Consider the following 24,994-nt stretch of genomic DNA (forward strand, 5'->3'; position numbering starts at 1 on the left):
TGCAGCACAGGCAGCACAAGCTCATCAAAATATCGCCACCGATGTGTGAAGTGTGTTAAGGCTTCAGTAGGTGTTACAAAGATGTAAACTGCTACTGACTAAGGATGTCAAAATGCCTAACAGTATTGCCACTGTCATTACAATAAAATAAACATAACAAAAAAGTCTTAACAAAATTAACAAAAAACATACATTAGCACTATCAATTTGGTTATTTATTCAGCCCCAAGGACACCTTGCTTTCTCAGCACCCTATCAGCAAACAGGGAATGCATTGTGAAACTGGGTGTTTGTTGTACCAAGTGAAAAACATGCTTGTTTGACTGGAGGAGGTTTACGTATATTGCAGAGACAGTTGCTTTACACCATGATGTATTAGCTCAGCAAATGATCAACATATGGAAACAATTAAAAATTAAGCAAAAAAAAGTCTTAAAGGGGTTGTAAAGGTACAATTTTTTTTTCATAAATATCTTCCTTTACCTTAGCGCAGTCCTCCTTCACTTACCTCATCCTTCCATTTTGCTTTTAAATGTCCTTATTTATTCTGAGGAATCCTCACTTCCTGTTCTTCTGTCTGTAACTCCACACAGTAATGCAAGGCTTTCTCCCTGGTGTGGAGTGTCGTGCTCGCCCCCTCCCTTGAACTACAGGAGAGTCAGGATGCTCTCTACGTTGCAGATAGAGAAAGGAGCTGTGTGTTAGTGGGCGTCCTGACTCTCCTGTAGTGAGAGGGAGGGGGCAAGCACGACACTCCACACCAGGGAGAAAGCCTTGCATTACTGCGTGTAGTTACAGACAGAAGAACAGGAAGTGAGAATTTCTCAGAAGAAAGAAGGAAATTTAAAAGCAAACTGGAAGGATGAGGTAAGTGAAGGAGGACTGCACTAAGGTAAAGGAAGCTATTTAGAAAAACAATGTGTACCTTTACAACCCCTTTAATATAGAAAAGAACACTCGCTTTAAGAAATGCTTAATTTAGAGAAAAGTGAGTTTCTTTTAGTCCACCTCCCAACCCCATTATACTCACTTTTACCATACTGCCTTGCAAATCCTTGACAAAATATCTAGATTTTATAGCTATAGGGGAGCAGGTAACCAAACCCAATGATTGGATAATGGCCAGGTCTGAAAACTGTCACCTTACCAAAGGGGGGGCCATCATAAACCTTGTGTAAGCTCTGACTATCAATCACAGTGCTTACACAGTGTTTGCTCCTTAATTCCAAAGGAGCAACGGTGCTGTTGGGGAACATGGTAAAGTTAACAATAAGTGGGTTGGTTGCTGGCCTAGCAAAAGTCTTTATTTCATGGATAACGAAAGAAAAAAATATCTGCAAAAGGGTTGAACGACATCAGTATCACTGGGGGGGGGGGGGCATAACAGATAAAAAATATATAGAGGAGGTGGACGTGTCTATGGGAATGTTTGACTATTCTTCCAGAAGCGCATTTGTGAGGTCAGGCACTGACTCACAGTCTACGCTCTGATTCATCCCAAAGGATTTCTGTGGGCTTGAAGTCAGGACTCTATGCAGGCCAGTCAAGTTCCTCCATCCCAAACTTTATCATTCAAGTCTTTATGGACCTTGCTTTGTGCACTGGTGTGAAGTCATGTTGGAAAAGGAAGGGGCCATCCCCAAACTGTTCCCACAAAGTTGAGAGCATGAAATTGTCCAAAATGTCTTGGCACGCCCATGCCTTAAGAGTTCCCTTCACTGGAACTAAGGGGCCAAGCCCAACACCGAAAAACAACCCCACACCATAAACCCCCCTCGATCAAATGATTTGGACAAGTGCACAAAGCAAGGTCCATGAAGACATGGATGATTGAGTTTGGAGTGAAGGAACTTGACTGGCCTGCACAGAGCCCTGACCTAAACCCGATAGACCACCTTTGGGATGAATTAGAGTGGAGACTGCAAGCCAGGTCTTCTTGTCCAACATCAGTGTCCTGACCTCACAAATGTGCTTCTGGAAGAATGGTCAAACATTCCCATAGACACTACTAAACCTTGTGGACAGCCATCCCAGAAGAGTTGAAGCTTTTATAACTGCAAAGGTTGGGCCAACTCCATATTGAACCCTACAGATTAGGACTGGGATGCCATTAAAGTTCATGTGCGTGTAAAGGCAGGTGTCCCAATAATTTTTAAAATATGGTGTATACTAGGGCTGCAACTAACGATTATTTTCATAATCGATTAGTTGGCCGATTATTGTTTCGATTAATCGTATAATAGCCTTAAAAAAAAAAATTGCATTTTTTTTTTGGGCCAATTTGTTGTTGGGCAGATTACAAAACACAAATTGCCGCAAAAACACATTACATGCTTTTCTGCAGCTTCTCCATTGAAGTATATTGAACCAAAAAAAAACAAAATAGCACCGGTTTGCGTTAAAAAGTCCTTGGGCTAGATTCAGATAGATTAGCGGATCTTTAGATCTGCGTAATCTATCTGATTTACGATCCACCGGCGCAAGTTTGAGAGGCTAGTGCAGTATTCAGAAAGCACTTACCTCGAAACTTGTGCCGGCGGATCGTAAATCCCCCGGCGGAATTCAAATTCCACGGCTAGGGTGAGTGTAGTATTTAAATCAGGCGCGTCCCCGCGCCGATTTAACTGCGAATGCGCTGTCCGCAAATTTTCCCAGCGTGCATTGCTCCCAATGACGTCGCTAGGACATCATTGGTTTTGACGGGAACGTAAATTACATCCATCCGTATTCGCGACCGACTTACGCAAACGACGTAAAAAATTCAAAACTCTGCGCGGGAACGACGGCCATACTTAACATAGGATACGCCATATATAGCAGGGGTAACTATCCGCCGGAAAAAGCCGAACGCAAACGACGTAAAAAAAAAACGACGGGCGGGCGTTCGTTTCTGAATCGGCGGATCTCCTCATTTGCATATTCAACGCGTATACAAATGGAAGCCCCACCTACCGGCCGGCGGGAGATTGCAGTCTCAGATCCGACGGTGTAAGTCACTTACACCTGTCGTATCTAAGGGAGATCTATGCGTAACTGATTCTTATGAATCAGTCGCATAGATCCGACCGTGGGATCTCACAGATACGACGGCGTATCAGGAGATACGCCGTCGTATCTCTATCTGAATCTCCCCCACTGTCCTTTCCAAATATGCAGCAGCTGAAAAAAATCATGGATGTGAATGTGTCCCATAGGAAAACTTGTAAATGAAATGTAGTGTGTTTCTGCAAAAAGCACCAAAAAACAGAGGTGTGACCCAGGCCTGATGTTTAGTAACATAATGGGGTTAAAAAAAACAAAAATAAGTACAAAAAGAGCAAATAATCGCTACTGTAAGGGGTTCATTTTTTTACTGTGTGACAATGAAAGTAATATTTACAGTAGCGATTTGCTTTTTTGTACTATAAAAGGCTAATTTTAGTTTTTTTAACCCCATTATGTTACTGGCCGATAAATCGATTATGAAAATTGTAATCGATTAATTTCATAATCGATTAGTTGTCGATTAATCGATTAGTTGTTTCGGCCCTAGTGTATACCTATATATAAATCGTAGAGATGGTACGGTGCATATGTAAAGTTTTACACTTCTTAGGCATGTCTGAAAACGAACCACTTCCAGCGCTGCTCTATTTTTCCATCATGTAACCAAAAGTAGTCACAACACTTGAGAAAGATACGATTTCTGACATTCATTATTTCCGAAGAGCAATAGCTTTTTGTAAAGCTCACTAGCCTTTGAACAGGTTTCCCTTTGGGAGCACAGCATTTCTACACCCACAGCTACTCTACATAAAACGGCATCCCCTCTCTACTAACAAACATGCCATTTTCTTGTACCAACTGCACCTTACAATAAGAAAACCTTTACATGACCTCTTGTCTCTTATAAACGTTCACCTCCTCTCACCACTTCCACTCATCCTGGGCACTGTCAATGGCTTGTTTACAGCCGATTGACCCTCTTCTCTCCTTCAATTGTCCACATGACCTCTTACAATCTGTTTTACGCCCACAGGATTCTCCTGGAACGATGCTCACAAAACTGTCCGGTGACTTTCTCAAAGCTCCACGGCCACATTTTTATCAGGCTGGGTGTCATGGACAGGGCTCAGGGATATTTTCACCACTTCAGCCCCAGAGGATTTGGCTGTCAAATGACCGGGCCACTTAGTGCGATTCGGCATTGCGTCGCTTTAACGGACAATTGCGCAGTCGTACGACGTGGCTCCCAAACAAAATTGACGTCCTTTTTTTCCCACAAATAGAGCTTTCTTTTGGTGGCCTTTGATCACCTCTGCGGTTTTATTATTTTTTGCGCTATAAACAAAACTAGAGCGACAATGAATTTTTTTTTTTTTTTTACTTTTTGCTATAATAAATATCCCCCAAAAATATATATATATATATATATATATATATCAAAAAAAAAAAATCTCAGTTTAGGCCGATACGTATTCTACATATTTTTGGTAAAAAATTGCAATAAGCGTTTATTGATTGGTTTTAGTTATAGTGTCTACAAAATAGGGCATAGTTTTATGGCATTTTTTATTAATATATTTTTTACTAGTAAGTCGATTTTTATCATGACTGCGTCATTATGGTGGACACATTTGACGCTATTTTGGGACCATTCACATTTATACAGCAATCAGTGCTATAAAAATGCACTGATTACTGTGTAAATGACACTGGCAAGGAAGAGGTAAACCAGTAGGGGGCGAGGAAGGGGTTTAGTGTGTCCCAGGGAGTGATTCTGTGGGGGGGCTGGACTACATGTGACACAACAGTGATCACAGGTCCCAATGACAGGGAGGAGAAGATCAGTGTTCTGTCACAAGGCAGAACAGCCTTGTTTACACAGGCATCTCCCCATTCTCTAGCTCCGTGACATGATCACGGGACACAGGCGGACATTGAGCCCACGGGTCCCGCAGGCACGGAGCTCGCGGCAGGGGCACGAGCGCCTGCACGGCGCAAAATTATAATCAACTTATATATACAACAAGCCACAGTAAGCCTGGAGGAGAGATGTGGGGTCTTATTGACCCCACATCTCTCCATAAAGAGGACCTGTCACACTGATTCCTATTACAAGGGATGTTTACATTCCTTGTAATAGGAAATAAAAGCGATCAAAAAAAAATAATATGTTAAATAAAGTGTAAAAATAAAAAAAAGAAGTAAAATAAAATTATTATTTAAAAAAATGTGAGGTATCGTCACGTGCGTTAGAGCGTGTGCAACAATTCTAGCACTAGACTTCCTCTGTAACTCAAAAATAGTAACCTGTAAAAAAAAATTAAGCGTCGCCTATGGAGATTTTTAAGTACCGAAGCTTGGTGCCATTCCATGAGTGTGCGCAATTTTAAAACGTGACATGTTAGGTATCTATTTACCCGGCGTAACATCATCTTTCACATTATACAAAAAATTAGGCTAACTTTACTGTTTTGCTATTTTTTAATCCATGAAACCGTTTTTTTTCCCCAAAAAAGGCGTTTGAAAAATGATTGCGCAAATACCGTGCGAGAAAAAAAGTTGCAATGACCGCCATTTTATTCCCTATGGTGTCTGCTAAAAAAATATATATATATATATATATATATATATATAATGTTTGGGGGTTCTGATTAATTTTCTAGCAAAAAAAATGTGATTTTTACATGAAGGAGAGAAGTGCCAAAATAGGCCCGGTGGACTAGTGGTTAATGCTGGTACAAAATTCAGCTGATTTCCACCAGTAATGATCTTTTTCTTTGTTGTGTTGAAGGATTATTTGGTGAAATTTGTGAGAAATCAATCATATATAGCTGGGCGAATGGCATTATATTGATTCCATCTGGTATCATGACACTGTTAGGCCTCGTACACACGACGGGACATGTCCGATGAGAACGGTCCGCGGACCGTTGTCATCGGACATGTCCGCTGGCGGATTTTGGTCTGATGGCTGTACACACTATCAGACCAAGTTTCCCGCGGACAGCGAACGCGGTGACGTGGCCGCGCCGTCGCCGCGATGATGACGCGGCGACGTGCGCGACCCTGGAAGGTCAATGCTTCCACGCATGCGTCGAATCACTTCGACGCATGCGAGGGCTTTCAGCCGAGCGGACATGTCCGGTGAGTCGTACACAGACGACCGAACATGTCCGACGGACAGGCTTCCAGCGAACATGTTTCTTAGCATGCTAAGAAACATTTGTCCGCTGGAAACCTGTCCGATCCGCCGGAAAATTGTCTGGTCGGCCGTACAGACGACCAAACATCTCCGCAGAAACTGGTCCGCGGACAATTTTCAGCAGACATGTTCGGTCGTGTGTACGAGGCCTTAGAGGGTGTGGACTCTGTCGTGCATTGAGGTACTTGCACTACTGCCGACTATTCATTTTGCAGGAGAATTAAGTTTCCTTCTATTTTAGTGCCCTGTAGCACAGTTGTGTTCTCCAATAACGTTGGTCTTCCATTCAAAATAAACACATTGCTGTGTGCGCAACTCATTCTTGTCCAAAATCATAATGCAGTGGTGTGAATGGCCCCTAACTGCCACAAAGAGCAATGTATACTTTCCGACCGCCGCATGTACATATATGTCGGCACAATGGCACGGCTGAGCAAAGCAACGTGCCCGCCATCGTCTCACGGAGCGGTAGAATGGGGAGATGCCTATATAAACAAGGCATTTCCCTGTTCTGCCTAGTGACATAGCAGGGATCTACTGCTCCCTGTGACTGGGAGCAGTGATCGCTGTCATGTCACTGGTGGCCCATCCCCCCACAGTTAGAATCACTCCCTAGGACACACTTAACCCCTTCATCGCCCCTTGTGTTTAACCCCTTCCCTGCCAGTGTCATTTACACAGTAATCAGTGCATTTTTATAGCAATGATCACTGTATAAATGACAATGGTCCCAAAAGAGTGTCAAAAGTGTCCGACATAATGTAGCAGTCACGATAAAAATCACAGATCGCCGCCATTACTAATGAAAAAAATGCCATGAATCTATCCCCTATTTTGTAGACGCTAACTTTTGGGCAAACCAATCAATATACGCTTATTGCGATTTTTTACCAAAAATATGTAGAAGAATACATATTAGCCTAAACTGAGAAAGATTTGTTTTTATATATATTTTTGGGGGATATTTATTATAGCAAAAAGTAAAAAATATTGCTTTCTTTTAAAATTGTCGCTCATTTTTTGTTTATAGCGCAAAAATTAAACAAACGCAGAGGTGATCAAATACCACCAAAATAAAGCTCCATTTGCGAGAACAAAAGGACGTCAATTTTGTTTGGGTGCAATGTCGCATGACTGCGCAATTGTCAGTTAAAGAAGTGGATAATATGTCAGAAGGTGTGACTGTTTATGTTGTCCAGGAAACCAGATGTTCCCTTTCATCCTCCGATACTTCTCTGCTTTCTCTTGAAGACAGAATCTATTTGGTTCTTACTGGCAACAAGGGGAGTTCAGAATTTTGGCAGCAAACACATCTTCCATATAAATGAATTCCCTGGGCCAGATTCAGAAAGATGCGCGCATCTTTCTGCTGGCGTAACGTATCTCCGATACGTTACGCCGCTCTAACTTTGGGCGCAAGTTCTGTATTCAGAAAGAACTTGCGCCCTTAGTTACGGCGGCGTAACGTATGTGTTGCGGTGTAAGGCCGCCTGATTCAAATTGGGATGTAGGGGGCGTGCTTTATTTAAATTGCAGTTGACCCCGCGTTTTTGACGTATTTTTGGAACGGCGCATGCGCCGTCCGTAAAATATCCCAGTGTGCATTGCTCCAAATTACGCCGCAAGGACGTATTGGATTCGTAAATGACGTAAAGCCCTATTCGCGAACGACTTACGCAAACGACGTAAAAATTAAAAAAATCGGCGCGGGAACGACGGCCATACTTAACATTAGCTACGCCTCATATAGCAGGGGTAACTATACGCCGAAAAAAGCCGAACGTAAACAACGTAAAAAAATGCGCGGGTGGGACGTACGTTTCTGAATCGCCGTATGTACCTAATTAGCATATTCCTTGCGTAAACATACGGAAGCACCACCTAGCGGCCAGCCTGAAATTTCAGCCTAGGATACGACGGTGTAGGACACTTACACCTATCGGATCTTAGGGAAATCTATGCGTAACTGATTCTCTGAATCAGGTGCATAGATACGACGGCCGGACTCAGAGATACGGCGGCGTATCAGGAGATACGCCGTCGTATCTCCTATCTGAATCCGGGCCCCTGTCTGGAAAATGCTTCAAAGCTGAACCATATAAAAACATAGCTGTGTGAACTGGCCCTTAAGTCTGGTACACATGGGCCAAATGTCAGAAGACCTCGGTCGGTTAAAAAAAAAAAATGGCCGACATTCGGCCCGTGTATGTATGTCGTTCTGTCCGACAGAAGCGGGCCATTTGAAGCAGCCGACCGACTCCCAATCAGCACACTCAGCCAATGGCGGAGAGTGCTGATTGGAGTGTTCTGGTGAGGGGGTCGTCCCCCTGTGAAAACACAACAGCTCAGCAGGGGGAGATCGCTGTACTAACTTCTCATACTGAGTACAGCGGCTCTGACCAGAGCTGAATGTTTTTTTCATTCAACGCATAGTGTGAACCAGGCTTAATCCTTCAGCTCTTCTTTGTTAGGTTACAATGATGTATGATTTACCATCTATAGAAGTGTTGGGGTAGATTTACTAAAACTGGAGAAGGCAAAATCTGGTGCAGCTCTGCATAGAAACCAATCAGCTTACAGGTTGTTGTTTTTTGGTCAAATCTTTATTGAACAAGCTGATGTTAGAAGCTGATTGGCTACCATGCACAGCTGCACCAGATTCTGCGTCCTTCAGTTTTAGTAAATCTCCCCCATTGCCTTCCTAAACCTATACAAAGGTGTTTAGTGATAATCATCTGCTCATGATTGAGTATAATATAATTTTATGAGCATCAGGGGAAACTTTCAAGCAGCTGTGCTGGAGTAAAGGGTGGTCTAATAATTCACGTACAGAATCTCACAAAAGTGAGTACACCCCTCACATTTTTGTAAATATTTTATTATATCTTTTCATGTGACAACACAACACTTTTGTTGCCGGTGGTTTAGTCATTAATGGCATTAGTGTGTTGAGTTATTTTGAGGGGACAGCAAATTTACACTGTTATACAAGCTGTACACTCACTACATTACATTGTAGCAAAGTGTCATTTCTTCAGTGTTGTCACATGAAAAGATAGAATAAAATATTTACAAAAATGTGAGGGATGTACTCACTTTTTTGAGATACTGTACTTACATGCTTAACAATATGATTAACTGCTAGAACTGAACCCAGCAGTGTGTTTTGTTGGAATTAGAGCCACGAATGTCTTCTGTGGAAACTGAACCAGTTAGTGTCTTCTTTGGGAACTGGACCCATTAACCCCCTGGCGGTATTCCCGAGTCTGACTCAGGGTGAGATTTTTTTGCTACGATCGGTAACCCCGAGTCAGACTCGGGCTCGCCTCGCTGAATCCACAGGCATGGTTTTCTTACCTTGTTCCTGGATCCAGCGATGCCACCGCGCTATGTGAGCGAGCGGGACCTCGCTCGATTCACACAGTGTCCTCCTGTGCCGCAGATCTCCGTTCCCTGCGACGTTACGACACACGGGAGCAGAGAACGGCGCCAAATTCAAAAAGGTAAACAAACACATTACATACAGTATACTGTAATCTTATAGATTACAGTACTGTATGTAAAAAATATACACACCCCCCTTGTCCCTAGTGGTCTGCCCAGTGTCCTACATGCACTTTTATATAATAAAAACGGTTCTTTCTCCCTGCAAACTGTAGATTGTCCATAGCAACCAAAAGTGTCCCTTTATGTCAAAAATGGTTTTAGAGCAGCTAGAAAACAGCGATAATAAATTATAATCACTTGCAGAATCGTGCGATAGCGATTTCAGTGATTTTGAGTTGATTACATTATTGAATAATTTTTATTATAATTATATTATTATTTGTTATAATTATTTATAATTATTTATTATATTATAATTAATAATTTTGTTTTTAAAAAAAATTAATACCCAGGATGCCTACTAGACTATTGTTTGGTCAGATTTAAATGAGTTATTCCTAAGAATTACAGGCCTACAGTATAAAACGCCAAATTTCCTTGCAAATAATGGTACCGCATTCAGCACCTTTTTTCTGAAATAATCATACGTTTTTTATATATTTAGCCAGGGAGGTTAAAGGGTTTTGCGGAAGCTAGACACACAAGTGTGTTTCTGTGAAACTTGAACCAATCATTTCGGGAAATTTACCAAAACTAGTGCACACAGAATATGGTAACCAATCGGCTTCCAACGTCAGTCTGCAGAGGCGCATTGCGGGTGGTTTCAACCCTTTCACGGCCGCTAGCGGGGGGGGGGGGGGGGGGAAACCGACCCGCTAGTGGCCGAAAAGCGCCGAGAAATTGGCGGTAAAGCAACGCTAAAAATGGCGGCGCTTTACCGCCGACGCTGCTCACACCCCAGTGTGAAAGGGGCCTTATTGAAGGTACAGCATTTAGCAACACATTGCTAAAACTTAGAGGCACCTCTCTTCTCTTTTATACCCTGTAGCTCCTGCTGGATTTTGCTTATAATCCCCTTGTGGAGGCTTCCATTTGTGGATGGACATTTTATGGTTACACAACATTGCTATAATCTTTTTATATGGTCTATAAATTAAAGGACTTATAAATAAATGGTTGCGGAGCAAATTATCTGAGTTTACATTATTTCTTATGGGGAAATTCGCTTTGATATACAAGTGCTTTGGATTACAAGCATGTTTTTCCAGAACAAATTATGCTCGCAATCCAAGGTTTTACTGTGTTTTCCTTGGGATCTGGACCCGCTAGTGTCTTCTGCGGAAATTTGACCAGGCAATGTGCTCTGTTGAAATTGAATTTAGCTGTGCCTTTTGTGGAAACAGTGTTCTGTGGCAACTGAATTCAGTGTTTTCTGTGGGATCTCGATCCACCAACATGTTTTTTTGGAACTAGACCAGCCAGTGTGCTCTGTGGGAACCAAATCCACTGGCATTCTCTGTGGGAACTGAACCCGCCGGTGTGTTTTGTGGGAACCAGGCCCAGGTATGGAAAGACAATAGGGTTACCAGTGTCATTGTGATTCTCTAGTTACATTCACAGTATCCAAGAAACCATTTTAACAATTGAATTTCAAGAGCCAGCTGAATGCTGTTTGTCTATTATGATTTGAATGGCTCATCCTCACATGGACAACATAGATTCACATTGGCTGTACTCCTGCAGAAGGATGAGAAAGGGGGTCAAGGTTCCCATATGTAATAAAAACTGCCCAACACCTGTTTCAAACTGGCCAAATGCTCTCTCAAAAAAAAAAAAAATCCAAGTTAAAGGAAACGTAAAAACATCATCCAAATAATGCATATTTTTTCTATTTCCTTTTTTTTTTTTTTTACATTTCTCGAACAATATAGAGCAAACAATCAACATAAAACTAACCAAAGGGCAACACTGAAAGAATTGATGCTACCAACAGGAAGCCTTCCTGACCCGTCACCTGTCATTCTAATTTCTGGAGACGTGCATGAAGAAAAAATTTGTTCAGTTTCGGATTCATTCGTTAAGTTAATCACTTCATCATATTCGTTATGTTAGAATGATTTGTTTTTTTAATTTGTTTCCTACATTCGGGTTCATTTTGTATATTTGTTGTTCCAAATCGATTTGTATTTTGGAAGTTATTAAGGAAGAATGGCTGTATTTGTTTTAACATGTTAATTGGTTATTGTGAGAGACATTACTTACGTACTCTGTTTGAGTTGGATGGAGGTGGATCCATCAGAATCTCTAAATCATAACATAATGAATGGAATAAAATTAATTTCAGATTAATTTGTTATGTTATGATTCAGACATTCTGATTGATCCGCCTTCATCCAACCCAAATACAATAAGTAGGAATCATCATCTTATTTAACTTTTATACCTTACTGTATTTACTGAAATATGTTTCCATTTCATATGTAGGGCATTTTATAATAATGAAAAATGTTATTTCAACATAAAAACAAAATGGATCTGAATCATTTTGGATCATTTGTTATGTCATTACATTATTTTGAAAGCTTTAAACAATACTAAAAGGTTCAAGCTATCGCATCATATCATTAAATGAATTTGATGTCAATTTCAATTTACTTGGGAGTCGTTGAAATTCTTTACTTTTGTGATACATCCAAATCTCAGGCCTCGTACACACGACCATTTTCCTCAACAGAATCCATCAAGAAACTTGGTGGCAGAGCTTTTTTGCTAAGGAAAACGGTCGTGTGTATGTTTTTCGTCGAGAAAACTGTCGTGGAACTCGACGAGAAAAAAATAGAACAAGTTCACTTTTTCCTCGTCGGGAGTCTCAATTTCCTCATCGTGTTTCTCGTTGGGCTGGTTTACGTCGAGAAACACGATCGTGTGTATGCTTAGAAACCCGCGCATGCTCAGAAAAAAGCATGAGACGGGAGCGCACCTTCGATAAAAAGAGCGTTCGTAATGGAGATAGCACACTCGTGACACTGTAACAGACTGAAAAGAGAGAATCGTCTGTCACCAAACTTTTAATTAACACGCAGTAGCATGAGATTAGCAAAAGCAGCCCCAAGGGTTGTGCCAGTGGAATCAAACTTCCCCTTTATAGTGCCGTCGTACGTGTTGTACGTCACCAAGTTTGAGAACAATGAGATTTTGTCTTGGCAGTGTGTACGCAAAGAAAGCTTGTCAAGACAATGTTACTAGGAAGTGTGTTAAGGATTACAATATGCCTCCCCCTATTTAATGGTGGGTGAAAGAGGAGCAGGGGAGATGTTCTCTGCTCCCAACATGCTGCCTGTTCTAGGATGACAATGCTGCAGCTTCATAGAGAGTAAATGCTGTCACCCCAGGACAGAAGGTTGGTTACTGCCAGGATCACCAGGTGAAAACAAAAATAGAAAAAACAAATGCAGCCACCACATTTAAGGACAAGTAAGCAATATAACACATTTTTATTATTGGGTTTAGATACACTTTAGGTATCTAGTCCATGAACTGCCGCAGAGCCTGCTAAATGTGCTTCTGAGAATTTAGTTGACTCATGCAGCAATTTTTCTGTTAACCGCTACAAATTGTAAATTGTAGTGGCAATAGCATATCTATCATTATATTAATTTCCACATTTCATTTATATTTAGCCTACTTATTTTGCTACAATATCTTGAAGTTTGTAAAATTATCTTGTGAAAATCCCCACACATTAATTTCTCTGAATTCTGTGACACGTATTCACGATGCCCTGTGAGTAGACATTGCTGTGTCACACATTTCACAGAGCAGGCCTACTAAACTACAGAGGAGGAATTTCAAGAGGCAAAGTAGGCACAGGAATCGCTGCATGCAGACAGCAAGGTACCATGGGATACATAGTCCTTACAAATGAGGACGCTGCAAAGCATGCAGGCAATCCAGGAACTCGTGCAAAGAGACGGCCAGCAGACATGCAGCAATCACAACATGAAAGATTATTTTTTTAAGTAAGCTTATATTGGATTATTAAACAGAAGTATTAATTGTATTGTTATTACAATGCTGATGTTGTAAAATTAAAGCGTATGCTGTAACCACAGATTTATTTTAAGTATATATGCTGTTTATTATATTAGATTTTGCAGTGTCAGAAAATAAAGCTCACATTTAATATCCTAGCTCCGATCTTACTGGGTTGTTATCAACAGTAATTTTGAAGCTAGCAAATCTGAAACCTCAAGTCTAACATTTGATGAACAAATGTTATCATTACTGTTCAGATTAGTAAATAAGACTACCAGGTGCAAACATATAATTCCACTGTCCTTCTGATAACAGGCATTTGAAGGGATACAATTTCGTCCTCCTACTTCCACCCACTAGCCCCTTCCTTCCCTGCAGAGCACACGGAGTGAAGAGCTGTCAATGTATTGTAAATTGATAGTGATGTGCCCATTATTAGTGTTTTGACAAAGGTAAGCCTGATCCATTTTACTTCTGTGTTTATCATAGTACATGTGCCAGTCCTTGAACTACACTGAAAAACGGTGGGAACTCCAGTCCAAGCATTTTTAAAGATAGATTTTTCCAACAGGGCTGTTAAGATCTCTAACCTTAAAGCGGAGGTCGACACAAAAAGTGAACCTCTGCTTTTCGGAAACCACTGCCCCCTCCGGTGTCACATTTGGCAGTTTTCAGGGGGGAGGGGGTTGGAGATACCTGTATAGTACAGGTATTTGTACCCACTTCTGGGCATAGATAGCCGCAGAATCTGCGGATATCCCCAAACCTTCCTGTCCCCTCCCGCTGTGTTCTGGGAAACACACAGTTCCCAGAACACAGCGGGGACCAGTGAAGATGCGCAGCGCGACTCGCGCATGCACAGTAGGGAACCGGGCAGTGAAGCCGCAACGATTCACTTCCTGGTTCCCTCACTGATTGCTCGTCTTCGTCTGCCGACATCGCGGGCACGCTGGACAGGTAAGTGTCCATTTATTAAAAGTCAGCAGCTGCCGTATTTGTAGCTGCTGGCTTTTAATATTTTTGGTTTAGGTGGACCTCCGCTTTAACCTTAAATGTATCGCACACCTTATAATCAAAACATCCACATTCATGCTTTTGTCTTTACTGCTTTTGTCTTAAACTGATACTAAAGTCTCGTTTTTTTTTGTTAAAAATAACAAACATGTGGATTTGCACAGAGCAGCCCAGATCCTCCTCTTCTTGGGTCCCTCTTTGGCACTCTGGCTCCTCCCTCCTTTTGAGTGCCCCCACAGCAAGCAGCATGCCATGCGGGCACCTTAGCTGCAGCTCCAAATGTGCATTCAGACAAGGAGCCGCAGCCTGGCCCTGCCCCCTTTCTCTCCTGATTGGCTCAACGACTTTGACAGCAGCGGGAGCCAACAGTGCCGTGCTGCTGTCTCAGCCAATGAGGAGGAGAGTCCCGGACAGCCAAGTCTCTCGTGCAACATCGCTGGATGTAGATGGACCTCGGGTAAGTATTAGGGGGCTTTTTATCCTAATGCATAGAATGTGTTAAAATAAAAATAAATGTCCTCTCAAATATTTCAATTAAAAAAAAAGAATGTACCGAAAAAATTAATAAATAAATAAACTGTCTGCCACTTTAACTTGGCTTTTCAGGAGCAGAGCGACAGAGCCTCTCAGCCCCTCAACCATGGGTGTCCGCTCCATAGGGCAAGGGGGGTCGTTTGCCCCCCCTGGAATCGCCAGGGAGAGCCAGGAGCAGGGCCGAACTGGCCCTGGGGCTGCTTTAAGCGGCGACTGCAGCGCTGCCCTATTTCTGTCCTCCGGCACTCGTATCGTATGTCATGGAGATGGGTCTGTGTGCAAGGTCCCGCCCCCCTAGTTTGGTTCGTCTGATAGTCTTCTAGTGTTCCGCCTATCACACAAGCCGAACTAGGGGGGCAGGACCTTGCACACAGACCCAGCTCCGTGACATACGATACGAGCGCCAGAGAACAGAGGGAGGGGAGTGCCGTTTTATATCGTTTACAAGGCCTGTGCTTTGTTTGTTCCAACATCTGTTGCCACAGGTAACACTAGACTATTTTCTGATGTGTTTTTAGCAAGTCTGGAAACGCAAAGCAAACACAACACAGAGTTGTAGCCTACGGCATAGTTTCTAGTTGTCCCTTATTTAGAGTGCCTGTCCCTCTTCTGGAATCAAATCCATTTGTCCCTCATTCCAAAAAGTTCCGCTTTTAGACCTGAAATAAATATACTGTAGTATTTCAGTCAAGGAAAATGGGTGCTGTGTAATGTAAAGGGGTCCAGTGATGCAGGGTGTTGTGTAATGTAAAGGGGACCAGTGATGCAGGGTGCTGTGTAATGTAAAGGGGTCCAGAGCTGTGGGGTGCTGTGTAATGTAAAGGGGTCCAGAGCTATGAGGTGCTATGTAATGTAAAGGGGTCCAGAGGTGCAGTTGTGGAAAAGGGGTACACAGTAGTGACACAGAGATATTGAAAGATGCAGGGGGCACAGTGGGGTGTTTTTACATTTTAACATGGGGGGGTGCTTTTAACCCCCGCTAGCGGTCGAAGAAAGGGTAAAATGCGACTGTGTATCGCTGCTGCCGAAGCACGTCCCCCCTGAAAAAATTTCAGCGGACACCCATGCCCTCAACCACTTGTACCAAGCTTTACACATTATTTATGACTCCCCTCCCTAACATGACAGTATTCAAAGTAAAAAAAAATTATAAAAATAGGCATTAGTCCTTCTGTATGAATTATACAGAATATCCAGTGATTTTGATAAATTCGAAACATCTATAAATGTGTAAAGTCCAACTATATTAAATTAAGAAGTCCCCAATCACTGTGATTTCGCAAAATCAAGTGTAAAGTGATAATTTCTTCTTTATGCTTTAAAAAAAAATGCTTCTCCACGTGCCCAAGTGAAATGTACACTCACCAGATGGTTGCGGCCAATAAGCCTTGTTCGCTAGATCCTGTACATTCAGCTTCAGAAAATTCTGCCTTACAAAATGAGTAATACCAATGTTCGCCCAAAAACAACTTTTTTACAACTATGGGACTTTTAGGCCGCGTACACACGATCGGTTAAACCGATGAGAATGGTCTGATGGACCGTTTTCATCTGTCCAAACCGATCGTGTGTGGGCGCCATCGGTTAAAAAAAAGCCAACTTGTTTTAAATTTTGGTTAAAAATCTTCGCATGCTCAGAATCAAGTCGACGCATGCTTGGAAGCATTGAACTTCGTTTTTTTCAGCATGTCGTTGTGTTTTACGTCACCGCGTTCTGACACGATCGTTTTTTTAACCGATGGTGTGTAGGCGTGACGGACCATCAGTCAGCTTCATCGGTTAACCGATGAAAAGTCCATCGGTCCGTTCTCATCGGATGGACCGATCGTGTGTACAGGGCTTTAGGGTGCCAATGAATGCATTAAATATGCTACACTGTGAAAATCCAATCATTTATTGTAAAATCATTAAAACATAACTAATTGTGATTTCAGAATACGCATTTCACAGACATATATTGCACAGCATAAGTATATAAAAATCCTTTACAGTTTTAATGATTTTACAATAAACAATTGGATTTTAACAGTGTAGCATATTTCATGCATTATTTTGCACCTAAAAGTCCCATATTTGAAAGAAATAGTTTGTGGGTGATTAGTGATTTTAGGGCTGTTGGTGTCAATTCATACAATCCTGGCATCTGGTATATATATATATATATATATATATATATATATATATATATATATATATATATATATATATATATATATATATATAAAGACTGTAATACCAATGTTGTCTACAAAATTAATAAAGGATATTGGCCTATCAGAAGCAAAAAGGCACAAAAAAATAAAGAAAAAACACTTTGTAATTCCGGTATTTCTATTGCATTTCAAATCTTACATTTATTTCTGGAACTGTGAATTAGTCATGAAATAACTGTTTGGATGAAACACATTATCATAATGAGCATGAAGTGTTATTCAGAAATATCAATCCACTAGTAACATATTTACCTGGTTATAAGTCTATTATTTGTTAGGGAAACAGTTACACGTTTGTCTTATCGCACCATGTGTCTGGTTCCCAGCAAGTGTCATGATTTCTGGAAATAAGTGTGATTGATACAAAGAGTAAACAGCTCAACATTAAGTTCTAACAAACTAGGGGAATCATTCCTATATACACTGTATGTACATATTTATGGCCAAATGTTTGTGGACACCTGACCATTACACCTATATGAGCTTGTTGAACATCCAATTCCAAAACCATAAGGAGTTGGCTCTCCCTTTAAAAGTCTCAACTCTTTATGGAGGGCTTTCCACAAGATTTGGAGGGTGTTTGTGCTAATTTGGTAAAAAGAGCATTAGTGAAGTCAGGCACGGATGTTGCACAAGAAGACCTTGCTCAACATTGGCGTTCCACTTCATTCCAAAGGTTTTCAATAGGGTTGGGGTCAGGGCTCTATGCAGGCCACTTGAGTTCCTCCACTTCAAAGCCATCAAATATACATTCATGGAGCTGGCTTTGTGCACCTGAACTCAATAATTTGTAGGGGCATCCACATACTTGTGTCCATATAGTGTACATATGTAAAAAAGGCCCCTCAAAGACCAGTACTACTGTTCTATGAATGAGATGCAATCGGTGAATGAATGGGTTGTTTGAGATATTCCTGCGTGGAAAAAGCCTATCACACAATGCAGACATCCTACTCCCGGGGGGTTAGCGAGGTGATACATAGCGCTCTGGACTTCTAGGAGTATGATAGAAAAATTAACTCTGAAGGGCGATATATTTTTTTTCCCATTGTCGTTTTGGCACTATAAAATGTATAATGGCATGTGTTTATATCCCTCCACCTTTTATAGCAGTGGTGCTATGGCTTTTGCTCTCTTACCCGGATGGCAGGCTGGATGTGCCATTGCTTATAATTGGTGAATTCAACTGTTGTTTGACATCCAGCTTCTCAGTCCTCTGCCTTCTTCAGGGGTACTCCTTTGGCAATGTTGATGCAAGGGGTGGGCTGGGTGGATATCTAGCGAATCCATAATCCGAATACTAAATAATTTTCATGCTTTTCTAAATGTCATGGTACCTTATCTAGGATAGACCTTGGGCTGGGAAGCTCGTGTATGTCCCCACTTGTCTCTGATTTGACCTATAGACCCCGCAGTGTGTCAGACCACTCTCCTTTAGTGGTGCACCTTACGGTATCTCCGCGGGCTACATTACCTAAAGCCCACTGGAAGTTTAACGCATTCTGGCTAAAGCTATTTCACTTTCATGATGGAATTGAGCAGGGAATGCGCAAGTTTTTTACATTCCAGGATCCTTCTGCCTCTTGTTTATAACCGTGGGAGGTGTTTAAGGCTTATCTCAGGGGACTGTTGATAGTGGAAATAACCAAGGTTAAACATCCGCAGGTGTAAAGGACGAGGTAGAATATCGGGTGCAACCACTGGAGCAACAATATATTGATGATCCCTCTGACTCTGCCAAGGAGGCCTGGCAGCCAGCCCAATCTGCCTATGAGCACTTGCTCTACTCCTTGGCAGAGAAGGTGATTGTTCTCCAAACAGGCATTTTTTGAGTAGGGGGAGAAAACTGGTCACCTGTTGGCAAGAATTGCTAAACCTCTCAGCAACGATCCCCTGTCATAGGAGCGATTAAACCTCGGGCAGGTCCCTTAGTGAGCTCACCAGACATAATTATGCAGGAAATAGCCAGTTTCTATGAAACCCTTTATCTCCCTGGCATCTCCTATACCTCTGAAGAACTTGAAGCTTATCTACAAAGTATAGCCTTCCCTGAACTCACGGTGGCCCAGCAGCATGGGTTGGATGCTGCAATTACCTTAGAGAAACCCCAGGAGGCAGTTGGGCTCCTTTCCTAATTGTAAGGCGCATGGGAAAGATTGGATCCATATGGAAATATACAATCAATACTCTGAGGTATTGCTGCCATGCCTGCTGCGGGTTTTCAATGTTATGCCCTCTTCTATGTCTAAAGAGAATATCATTCTGCTCCTAAAAACGGGTAAAGACCCAGTCGATCCAGGATCTTATCAGCCGATCTTGTTGCTGCAGTGCAAAGTGAAGGTCCTGGCAAAGGTGTTAGCAATCCGACTGAATGGGGTTATGCAAAAGACTTGAGACTGTGGCGGAGGTTCACCTTCCAGCAGGACAACGACCCTAAACATACAGCCAGAGCTACAATGGAATGGTTTAGATCAAAGCATATTTATGTGTTAGAATGGCCCAGTCAAAGTCCAGACCTAAATCCAATTGAGAATCTGTGGCAAGACTTGAAAATTGCTGTTCACAGACGCTTTCCATCCAATATGACAGAGCTTGAGCTATTTTGCAAAGAAGAATGGGCAAAAAGTCACTCTCTAGATGTGCAAAGCTGGTAGAGACATCCCCAAATAGAATAGAATAGACATGCACGCCACATTTTTCACATATATATTTGTAAAACATTTTGAAAACCAATTATAATTTTCCTTCCACTTCACAATTATGTGCCACGTTGTGTTGGTCTATCACACAAAATCCCAATAAAATACATTTACGTTTTTAGTTGTAACATAACAAAATGTGGAAAACTTCAAGGGGTAGGAATACCTTTTCAAGGAACTGTATCTCATCAGTTTGGTTGCTCTCTCAGGTTCTCCAATATCCTTTTTGAGAACTGGTGCCCAAAACTAAACTGCATATTCCAGATGAGGTCTTACTAACACTTGTACAAGGGCAAGATTTATTTTAAAATTACTTATTGTATGTCACCAATACCTGCACTGTGCATAACATTAGGCTTGTCCAAACCAATATTATACAGATAAACGAGCAGGACACCTTAATGCCACTGACAGAAAGCAGCAGAATTTTAAGGTCCCTAAGGGAATTTTTCTTAGGCAGCAGTAAGGTCATTGCTGCCTGTGAAAGAGGCCCTTCGTGATCTTGACACATCACTACTTTCTGTTGGTGGCACTAAAATGTCCTGTCTGTATGTTCTGTCCGCTTATCATGGTGCGCTGGTAATATATTGGACCGGACTTGTGCTTTGGTGGTGCCATCCACCATTTCACCCCCAGCACCATTTCAGTCTGGTGCCATGAAACCGAGGATATTGGATCCAAAAGGTATTCCTTGTGCATGGGTTGAGTGCATGAAGTTTGTGTGTTTTTATTTGTTTTAAATTAACAATAGCTCATTGAAAGATACTAATCAAAGTGGTTATTTTCGTCTTCTGTATCTGCCTGATGATTGTTTATGATTCTAATGCCCCGTACACACGATCGGAATTTCCAATGGCCTAAAATCCGATGGAATTTTTCGTCGGAATTCCGTTCAAGCTGTCTTGCATACACACTGTCAGACCAAATTCCGACCATCCAAAACGCGGTGACGTTAAACAACATGACAAGCCGAGAAAAATTAAGTTCAATGCTTCCGAGTATGCGTCGACTTGATTCTGAGCATGCGTGGGTTTTTTCTCCGTCGGAGTTGCACACAGAGAATAGGAATTTCCTATCGTTTTTTTTCCATTGGAAAAAAATAAACATGTTCTATTTCTAAACACAGACGGAAAAAAGTCAGATGGGGCCCACACACGATCTGAATTTCCGATGAAAAAAGTTCATCTGACTTTTTTCATCGGAAATTCCGATCGTGTGTATGTGGCATTAGGATTACTGCAGAGACCGTGGTCCGCAGTGGATAACTTACCTGAGATTGGGCAAACAGTGTATGTATATTCTATCTTTTTGTTTCAAAAGTTTTAACTGAATTTGTACAGTGGGCATCAGATATGTTACTTGTAGCTACAATATCAAGGAATATACTGTATATCAAGTCAAAAGAAGTATAACAAAATAAAATCATTCAAATATCAAGCATAACCAATAAAACAGTTGAAAGTGAACAATTATAATGCAATCAGAAGAGAAAAATATATAATTACTTATTTAAATTTAGAAAGGAGACTGGAAATAAAAGAAGAAAAAAGGTGGGGTTGGGTAATGGGTGTTGGTAAGGGGGAAATGTGCAAGGAGAGGGTTGGAGCATGACCGAGATCAGATTCTAAGTTGGTTAATATAATACGACAAAACATAGGAAGCTATAGAGACCATGTTGAGTCGGTAAAATTTCTGACTCAATGTAATCCAGGGGTCCCAAATTCTTTGAAAAATATTGGTTCGATCAAGCATAGTGGCAACTAATTTCTCATTAATGAAGTTGGAAATTATTTACGGTTATTAATTTAACTGGAATTTAACCATGTTACATAATAAAGGGGGAGTCCCTGTCTATACAAGGAAATGAATATGACACAAGGAGTAAACAGTGGGGGAGGTATCACTTATAATTTGTACTTATATCTGATGGATCATGTTTTTCTTTATAGGAGTAAATGTTGAGCAGTTTGGGTTTATGCTGTGTTTATACATTATGTAGGAGACTTTAGAATCAAATTGCTTTACTGTATATGGTATATGTGCAGCTTGTTTGAGTATTTGATAATTTACCATTTATGGTTTGGGTTTGTCTGGGTTTTAATTTGTGTAGCACTGAGCCTGGTTCTTAAGATTTTCATTTGGTTTACAATATTTTATTTAAAGTACGGCACTACTGATGATGTGCAAACTGCAGAGCTCATAAGTAACCAACCAGATTTTAATTTACTATGGTCAGACCAATGAAAACGACATATTTTTCTGGCACTATAGGTTACTACATGACTTAAATAATTCCCATGGCTCTGATGTCCTATTTGTTCATCTGCATCTGTTACAGTTATGTACAAAGTTTTAGAATGTACCTCTTTTTCTTTTTCTTTCAGCTTTGATTTTAGAGCATTTTCCATTTCTTCCTTTTGCTGATGCAGCTGTAAAAAATAACAATTTTAATAATAGTTATAACTGACTACCTTTATATGAAGCAGTGACTAGACTTATAAAAATATTTGTTATTGGAAGATGTTTGTGGTTTTAAGGGTCATATTTAAAATCATACTAAACCTTTTTTTTTTTTTTTTTTTATAAAAAAGATGTTATACTTACCTGCTCTGTGCAACATTATTGCATAGCGTGGTCTCTTACTTCCTCTTCTTTTATTCCCCACTAGCGCTGTCCGCTTCTCTTTCCTCTGGGTGCCAGGTGCTAAGGGGGAACCTATGCACATGCGCTCCTGAGCTGGGCTGTGTGTGTCCTAAAACACACACAGCGCTAGTAAGTCTTGCCCCCTCTCCTTCCCCACAGGAGTTTGACTGACAGCAACAGCCTATGGATCCCGCTGCTCTCTTTTTCAACTGTAGGATCAGGAAGTGAGAGGAACAGTCCGGTAGCCTGCACAGCACCGGAGCAGTGAAAGGAGGCAGGCAAGTGTTTAGGGATGGAGGGGGCGGGTCTAGTGTTTAGGGATAGGGTGGATGGGTCTGTGACTGTTAGTTGGGTGTTTTCTACCTAAATGCAGAGAATGCAATAAGTTAATAAAGTTTTACATTTAGAACAACTTTAAAGTATATCTAAAGCCTCGTACACACGCTCGGTTTACTCGGCAAGAACCAGCAAGAAAACTGCTGGCAGAGCTTTCTTGCCGAGTATACTGAGCTTGTGTACAAGGCTTTCAGGTTTCTCGACAAGAAAACTGCCCAGATCCCAAGATGAGAAAAATAGAGAACATGTTCTCTATTTTCTCATCGTGAGATTCTCTGCAGTTTTCCTGCCGAGGAACCCAAGAGTGTGTATACTTACCTGGTCGCCCACGAAACCCGCGCATGCTCAAAATGACTTTGACGCATGCGTGGTAGCTTTCTAGGCATAGGTAGAGTGCAGCAAGATGACGGCGATGGGATCGAATGCGACGAGCACATGCTCGTCGTACGCGATGACGTCTCCTCGTTCTTGCCTTTCAAGAGAACCGCGGTTCTTTTGAAAGGAGAGTCTGTACACTTGGGCGGCAAGAGATTCTTGCCAAGAATCTCGTCAGGAAAAACTATGTTTTTTTACTGACGAGATTCTGGCCAGTGTGTACGAGGCTTAACACTTCAAAGAAGCATTTTCAACACTTTTTTGGCGGTATTGGGAAAATTTAAAACAGCGTGCACCTAATTCTTGAAAGCCTTACATCATTCTTGACAGGAGTTTCAACACTTGCAACAAAATTGGTTTCTTCTTAGTTGTGCCACTGTCAAATTCAAACAAATTCACTGCCAGAGCACAGATTACTGGTGGTAATTAGGTCAAATCGAAATTAGCATACAGAGAGACACCGGTGCTCAGAGTGGGGCATGTATGTGCTGGGAAGCTGCCGATGACACATCCTCTGCTCTATTCAGCTATTGGTCAGCAAATTTCCTGGCTGACAAAGGGCCCAGGGATGCTTGTCATTACCCAAAATATGCCAATGACCATATTTGGTTAATGACCGGAATTTGAATAGGGCATGTGAGGCCTAATTGGTTGCTACAACACTCCTTATAAAGTTCTGGGAACATTTTTATTCTATTTTGAATACATCAGGCAAGGAACGGAGTCCTTGTCAGGTTACTATTGCTGTTACATAGTTGGTAAGGTTAAAAAAAGACACAAGTCCATAAAGTCCAACCTGTGTGTGTGATTATATGTCAACATTACATTTAATATCCCTGTATGTTGCGGTCGTTCAGGTGCCTATCTAATAGTTATTTTAAATTATCTATGCTCCCTGCTGAAACCACTTCTCGTGGAAGGGAATTCCACATCATTACCTTACACTAAAGAACCCTCTACGCAGTTTAAGGTTAAACCACCCTTCTTTTAATTTTAGTGAATGGCCGCGTGTCTTTTTATGTTCCCTTGCACGGAAAAGTTTTATCTCTATTGTGGAGTGAACAGTATGGTATTTGTACATTGAAATCATATCCCCTCTCAAGCGTCTCTTCTCCAGAAAGAATAAGTTCAGTGCTCGTAATCTTTCCTCATAACTACGGTCCTCCAGTCCCTTAATTAACTTTGTTGCTCTTCTCCAGTTCCAGCACATCCTTCGCGAGGACTGGTGCCCAAAACTGGACAGCATACTCCAGGTTTGGCCGGACCAGAGTCTTGAGGAGTGGGAGAATTATCGTTTTATCTCTGGAGTTAATCCCTTTTTTAATGCATGCTATTATTATTCTGTTTGCGTTTTGCTTGCAGCAGCCTGGCATTGCATGCCAGTGCTGAGCCTGTCATCTACTAAGACACCCAGGTCCTTTTCCATCTTAGATTCCCCCAGAGGTTCTCCCCTAGCAAGTAGATTGCATTCGTATTGTTGGCACCCAAATGCATTATTTTACATATTTCTACAATAAACCTCATTTGCCATGTAGTTGCCCACCACATTAGTTTGTTCAGATCTTCTTGCA

General features: G+C 41.5%; 1 protein-coding gene across 1 annotated transcript in view; it reads right to left on the reverse strand.

Moving 5' to 3' along the window:
* The window catches only part of C5H10orf67 (chromosome 5 C10orf67 homolog), a 202,036-nt gene that overhangs the window by 72,894 nt on the left and 104,148 nt on the right, over positions 1 to 24,994 (reverse strand). Inside the window, exons 9-12 of the mRNA XM_040352514.1 lie at positions 22,433 to 22,498; positions 20,587 to 20,601; positions 10,598 to 10,628; positions 9,280 to 9,282 (exon numbers count right to left, since the gene is read on the reverse strand). Coding sequence (XP_040208448.1) covers positions 9,280 to 9,282; positions 10,598 to 10,628; positions 20,587 to 20,601; positions 22,433 to 22,498 — 115 coding nt within the window. The remainder of the gene's footprint in view (positions 1 to 9,279; positions 9,283 to 10,597; positions 10,629 to 20,586; positions 20,602 to 22,432; positions 22,499 to 24,994) is intronic.

This window comes from Rana temporaria, chromosome 5 (assembly GCF_905171775.1).
Source record: "Rana temporaria chromosome 5, aRanTem1.1, whole genome shotgun sequence".
Classification (NCBI taxonomy): domain Eukaryota; kingdom Metazoa; phylum Chordata; class Amphibia; order Anura; family Ranidae; genus Rana; species Rana temporaria.